Here is a 6,839-nt window from a genome sequence, read left to right as displayed (position 1 = left end):
GAACACTGAAGATAAAGCATTTTATCACTGTAAATAGGTTTAACAAGGAAAATCCATGACCACAGACAATATTTTCACAAGAGGAAAAAAAAAAACTATGAAAAAGCCAAAGAAGTAATTGTGATAAATAAGACAGATTTTAGACACACATCTAAAAATCTCACTAGGGTCTTTTTTAGGTCATGCTGCTACAAAAATGACATAACCAGCATGTAACCAAAATGGCTATCTTACAGTCATAGTGAGGCTATAATTCACAAGTAACCTAAAAATGAAAAACATCAGTAGGTAAAAGATGGGTGCAATTGCTGCCTTAAACATTTTTGTACATTTTAATTTACAAAACTGTTTATAAAAAATATACAGTCAACAGTAAAAATGTGTGCATGTACATGGTATTTTAGCACTTTTACACTAACTGCAAAAAAAAGAAGGAAATAACAATAATTGGCTAATTAGCAATTAACAGAGCATAGACTCTAGATCCATAAGCTTATCTTAAATTAACACTATACTAGTTGCCTGACAACATAATTTTAGAATTTTAAAAATGTGTAGTGAAAAAGTCTATGCCAGAACTGACAGGATGCAGCAAAAAAAAAAAAGAGGATGGCATGACAACTGATAGTCTGTGCATTACTGCTCTTCCCCTTTTTAAAACTTAAATCTCTCTCATGACCCAAAAGTAAGACCCCTCTAAAATGTGACTTTGTATGCGTGCATGTTCGTACCCCTGATATTACTCACCTTGAGCAAGACCAACGTGTTTACAAACTCACACGCGTTCACAGATGGTGTATGCACATACCTTGTGATGACTTCTGGGGAGCAGTTAGGACTGCGGCCCATAGATTCCAGAGCAGCACAATAGGAGCCCAGATTTGGCTTCAAACCAGCCTCTTCCAAAAGAATAAACATGCGCCCGATCTGATTTAATGTGCCCTACAGAGAGACATGGAAGGGCCACTGAACGGTGAATTCAGGTAAACGTCACTAGTGTTCATTCCAGAAATGCTTCTGTTTCCAAGTGAATAAAATTCAACTAAATGATCAAGCATGAGACTTCATTTAAGTGATGTGGTTCACATTTAAAGTGCAACAGAAAGACTGTGAACACCCTGTGAACCAGAAAATGTACAAGTACTTATAATAAAAATGTGCACCCTGACAGTTGCCATCATTCACATGTAAAAGTAAAAACAAGTTTTCTTGCCATCGGTAACAATGTCTAACAACAAGTTGCTTTAACCTGTAAGTACACAAAATTTGTAAAGTAAACTAACCATCTGGTTTCAGCCAATTAAAAAAAAAATTGTCAAGGTTAGAATATTTCCCTGGGACACCCAATTACATTTCCTTATTTTGTCTAAAAAGTCAAACCACAAATACATTTTCAAACATGGTGTCTTTACTGTTGAACTTACCTTCTTGGCCCACACCCTCATCATGACGTTGTAGACGTTTGTGTCCAGATGTTTACGTCGTCTCCTAACCCTGTGTTGGCTAAGCAGGAAATTGTGCGCCCGGTCAGTGTCCCCAACAAACACACATGCCTCCAGGTAAGAGTGGATTCTAAGTTTGATGTCGGTACATGCAGCTCCGTCAGCGTCCAGATGTGGATGCCCTTGGTTACTTGAAGAACAATGGCTCACCTTTTGACTGAGCCTCCTCTCCAGCTCCTCCACATTAGCCAGTTCCTTAGCCCTACCCTGGGCATCAGCATCAGTCTGCGTTTGGCCCTCTTTACTGAGAAGCTGATTTCTAGAGTCCTTGCATTCCTCTTTAGAGACTCTATGTGGTGTGGCTGCTGCAGCACAACTTTCATCAGATAATTTCATCTGCGTTTTTCTCTTCTTAACTGAAGTCTTTGTAGCGGTGGTCATTATAATTTTATGTGAAGTACCTGGGAGCATTGAGCTGGTTTTGTTACCTTTAGATCTGGTTATTGGTTTCTCCTTGACATTTTTCTGTATTTTTTGCTGAAGGCATTGCTGTTTTTTAATTTTGATATCCTTCTCCCGAGTTAATTTTTCCAACCAGCGACTGGGATTGGATGTAGATGCCCCTTTACTAACAGCTGTTCCTGATTTAGGAATGTCTGTTTTCTCCAGAGATGTGCTTTTGGTCGCCCTAATAGATGAAACCCCTCTTCCAGAGGAGGGAGCTTTAACAAACTGCACCTTTGCATGTTGGACAATATCAGATTGGAGTTGCTGGATCCTTGCCTCAAGTACTGAGAAGGAAAAATAAAATTAGGCATCTAATGTGAGTAAAGAGAACTACTTTCCAGCCATTTTCAGAGTAATACACTGAAATACAGATAGCACTACAGGCTACAATAATTAGTTAGGCCCAGGAAATACTCCTAACATCTCACAGGCTTGTAGCACAAACATCAAGGACATACAGGAAGGATTAAGGTATAAATGAATGAGGCTTTTCCGGACCCATCTGTGTACTAACATACGTATCAGGACACAACACAGTAAACTAATGGTGCTGACAAATGCAGTTTGAACTGGCAGCATTTAGACATGAAAAGCAGATCAGACAACTTTAATATGCCAACATTTAGTATGACATGGTAATTATATTTGTGTAACAACCTGCAGCCTACAGTGACATAGTGACATACCGTCTAACAGCTGAGACTGTTCCAGTACATGTTTCTTTGTCTCGTCTGCCTTTGGCCTTACAAATGAAATGCTTCTTCTTTGAAATAGCAAAGATGACCCTGACAAAATAAAAACAGCAGGGCTTAATGCAAATCATTAGCATCCCTTAGAAACATGTCTACTTTCAAACCAATGTTAAGACCTTACTCAAAAGACTAGACTTTTGACTCTTACTGCATACTGTATTTTGAGCAGAGGGTTTTGCCTCTTACTAGCTGTGCAACAATTAATAACAATATAGTGCCAAGACATTCTGCTCACTGCTTAACATTTACTTCACACTGAACCAGAAGCAACTAGGGACTGAAACACTGACGTTTTGGTTGACTCGCTCTTCAGGAAACACAAAATGAGCTAAAATGACGATGCTATGACTAAGTAATGTCATCGTGTAAGGTCCCCAGTAATATTAGTGACATTTATAGTAACGTTATATTGACTAAAGTTGTTACAGCGAACGCGTGTAATTTAAAAAAACAATTCAAATACGTTTAGTTACTCGCTCCCTACCAACAGTTTATTGTTAGGTTCATGCCCAACACAAAACATCCCCTACGCTGGACTTAGTAATCATTTTACCAAACTGTTACATGACCCAATCTAACCATTTGCTCGTTTAATGCTGCAATAAGTAACGTTAATCGTAAGTATGGGTTAAAATAGCATGCAAGTACACTAACATTTAACACAAGAGTCGTCAACGAAACTGAACAAACCAGTACATCCCACTGAAGCCACACGAGTTGTAATCTTAACCTGAGGCTCCTTAGGCTCACCTGACATTCGTCGGAGTACATCGTTTCTTATGGACACACACAGCCGGCAGCAGCCCGCCAAAGACACACCAACAGCACACCTTTCAAATAAACTGCGACGATTCAGACATTTAACAACGGCACAAACTCTAAGAAGTGACATGGTAACATGCAACGACCTCACTCGTTCAAACTACTAGGCATCCATCTTAAATTAGACCAAGCTAATCACGAAGACCAACGATCCGTGTTTAAGGCATGGCTAGAAGATCGTAGAAAAGTCGAGCTAGGCTTGCGAATCCCTTATCCTGCATGCAACCTCTCTGCAAGATGCTTCTTTGTTTGGATTTCGAACATGCTGTAAGTAATGCTAGCACTAACAGTACAATGATACATTTATTTATGTCTTTAATAATATATTTTCCTGTTTTCATAATTTTATAGGCAGAACTAGGCTACAATTGTTAATAAATGAATATTTAGTTCTTCCTCATATTTCCTCTTTTTTTGTGATGTCAGTAGCTAAAGTGACAAAGTGAAACATTTATATATAGTGTGAGATGGATAGTGAATTGTGTTTGCCTACAGGTGGCAGTCTCACCCCAGCCAAAAGAAGTAGAACCAGAGGTCAGTCAGGAGACCAGGGTTACAACACAGTACACATCATGTTTTGTACAATATTTTTGCATTTGTGTTCACCTTTATACTGCTTTTAATATCATTTGTTAATTTTTTTATTTTACATCGTATATAAAGATATGATTAGCAGAGATGTCAAATGTTTGGATTTTGTAGCTAGCAACTATATAGATTTATATAAACAAGAAAAAATAATAAATAGCCTACTGAACATGCAGCAGGCAAATTCTGGCCTTCTCCATAAATTTCAAGTGAAAATTATCGTGTTTCAAGCATTTTGTGAGCATGTAAATGGCCACTTATAGGTGTTGTCTCATGACAGAATTTACAGTTGTGGCTATTATTTGATCTAAAGTTCTCATTAACTGAAGAATAAAACGACTGCTGTTACATTTATTTCCATTTGTGTGATCTCAGGCTGGTAGAATACACTTGCAACCTGCTCTCCTGCTGATTTGACCAAAATATTTGTTACAGCCTATTATAGTCTTTTTTTTCCCCAGTGGACTATTGATGGTCAGACATCATAAAGTTTAACAACAGTGTGCTCGGCTCCAAACTGAAAGTAAAACTGACTTTATTTCATTTATATCCTGTATACTTTCTGACCCACAGCAGTGTTGGCCTCCCCTTGTCATGCATCCATAAAGCATTCTTAAACACTTTAGCAGCCTTTTATGTCTCAGCAGGCTGGAAGTTAACCCAAGCACTACTTGACAAAGGGGGTGGAAGGTGGGGGGCACAGGAGGAAATTAGGTCTATGCAGTACATCTTTTCTCACTGGAGGCAGTGGCTGAGAGCACAGCCGCTGCTACTGAGCTGTAGGTGAGGATCAGGAGGTGTTTGTTGCCACGGTTCACGAGCAGGGCCCCTTGACAGCCTCGTTTGATGTGGTTGGCCCCTGTCGGCGGCTGGCTCTTTGCGATGGTGTGACTGTCATTGCCGGGTGAGTGACTGTCAATGCCCCAGCCAACAAAGGAGAAGAAGACAGGCATTCATGGGGCCTGATAATGGCCAGGCCAGGACAAGGCTGCCATTCTCTTTCACTTTGATCATGTGGATTATTTTGCACACCTTTGTATGGGCTCCCCATTTGTTTAACAGATGGAGAGAGGTCTGTTTTTGAAACTGCTTCACCTGGCCAAGGAAAGTTGATGGAGATACTTCTCTGTGAGATGCTTGTGTTGGTAAATGCTTTTGGCATGTGCTTGTTTGTGTGACTGAGTCCCGTGTGTGTGTGTGTGTGTGTGTGTCTGCACCATTTACATGGAATTGCTGACCTGTCCTGTGTGGAAAAACGTGTTTAAAGGAGCTTCTTCATGTGCCTCCATACATGTGACATCTGTGACAACAAAGTAGTCATAGTAGGACTTACATTTGGAAACCTCTGGAGCACTGATGCAACCCTTAAAACTGAAATATTACTCATCATATCACACACCTTATGTCCATTATGGTCAGTGAGATAGACATCAGAAAGATCGTTTGGGCTTATGCACAGTCCATTACTGGGCTGTGGTGACTCACACATCACTGACTGGGCTTCCCCACACATGCATTGGCTCACTTAAAATGTTTAAAAGTGTGTCTTAATAAAATCATTTGAGAGAATCATGTATACTTCAGACTATACAGTAATAATCCTGGGTTACCCTCAGCATCCAGACAAAGCTACTGTACCTAAGGCAACAACAGCACCTTTCATTAGGAGAATGTAGAAATGCAGAGTCAGCAATGATTTTAAAAGGGGTTTTTTCCCATCTTTGCTACCAGCATCCTGTTCTATCCGTGTCCTTTGTTATGTGCTTCTGACAGATCAGATTAGGAGGGGACAGATGTTTAATCACTCCTGACATGTCACTTTTTTCATAAAACATTATCAGTCAGTTGAATCTCTGCTCATTATCCTGTAAAAAAACTGGGATGCTGCATCTCACAGCTCTTCACAGCATCAGATAGACGACTCACTTATCATATAGCTGTGGCCAACAGACAGTGGTCACAAAGGCCATGTCTTCAGCGAAGTTGGGTTGTAGCAGTCTGGTCATCCAGGTTTATGTCAGCCAACCACAGCAGACAGCTCAAAAATATCTGAACCAGTGTTGGCAGTGTGCTGAAAGGATAAATTGCTACTTGTAAATAATATGTATGAGATAATTTCCTTATGTGAATGCTATAACTTTTTGCACCTCAGGATCCACAGTTAGGAGAAAATAGATTGTGTCTGGAAATGTATCTGAAAACAGTATTACCTAGAACAAGGAAAACAAATATCCTCCCAGCACAGAGTTGCATACTGGAAGAATGTCAGTACATTTAAAAGCACTAGGTCAAGGGTGAGTAGCTTAAACGCAGCTACAAAAGCAAAAGAGAGACACATAGACTTAGGAGGCAGGCAAAACAATTAATAATAGGGAGCTATTACTGAGGGATTGTCAATGCTAGGAGGGAGGTTGGGTTTCAGACCCCTTTGAAGACTTTGATGATACAAAAAGGGCTCATTATAGAGATATTATCTCTATTCATACACTTACAGAGCCGCTTGGATCCCTGCTGGGAAAGATTAGGTTCCTCCACTTGAGAACATCCTCCTTGCATCTGGCTCACAGAGTGGTGTTCTCAGCTCAGGGCACACCCACACAGCGTGGCTCAGCTCAACTCAACTCACCTAAATGCTCATCTCAGGATATGCCAACCCCAGCAAAACTATACCCAATTATCACCCAATGAGGTAGATAAAGAACCAATGAATTACAATCTGTTAACCTAA

General features: G+C 40.0%; 1 protein-coding gene across 1 annotated transcript in view; it reads right to left on the bottom strand.

Annotated features, from left to right (window-relative positions):
* The window catches only part of polrmt (polymerase (RNA) mitochondrial (DNA directed)), a 59,054-nt gene extending 55,386 nt beyond the window's left edge, over positions 1-3,668 (bottom strand). The window contains exons 1-4 of the mRNA XM_020612282.1: positions 3,452-3,668; positions 2,636-2,734; positions 1,425-2,233; positions 809-942 (exon numbers count right to left, since the gene is read on the bottom strand). Of these exons, the coding sequence (XP_020467938.1) occupies positions 809-942; positions 1,425-2,233; positions 2,636-2,734; positions 3,452-3,593 (1,184 nt within the window). The 5' untranslated portion in view covers positions 3,594-3,668. The remainder of the gene's footprint in view (positions 1-808; positions 943-1,424; positions 2,234-2,635; positions 2,735-3,451) is intronic.
* Positions 3,669-6,839: the final 3,171 nt, after the last annotated feature.

Source organism: Monopterus albus, unplaced genomic scaffold (assembly GCF_001952655.1).
Source record: "Monopterus albus unplaced genomic scaffold, M_albus_1.0 scaffold122.1, whole genome shotgun sequence".
NCBI lineage: Eukaryota > Metazoa > Chordata > Actinopteri > Synbranchiformes > Synbranchidae > Monopterus > Monopterus albus.
This window is presented reverse-complemented; position numbering and strand designations above follow the sequence as displayed.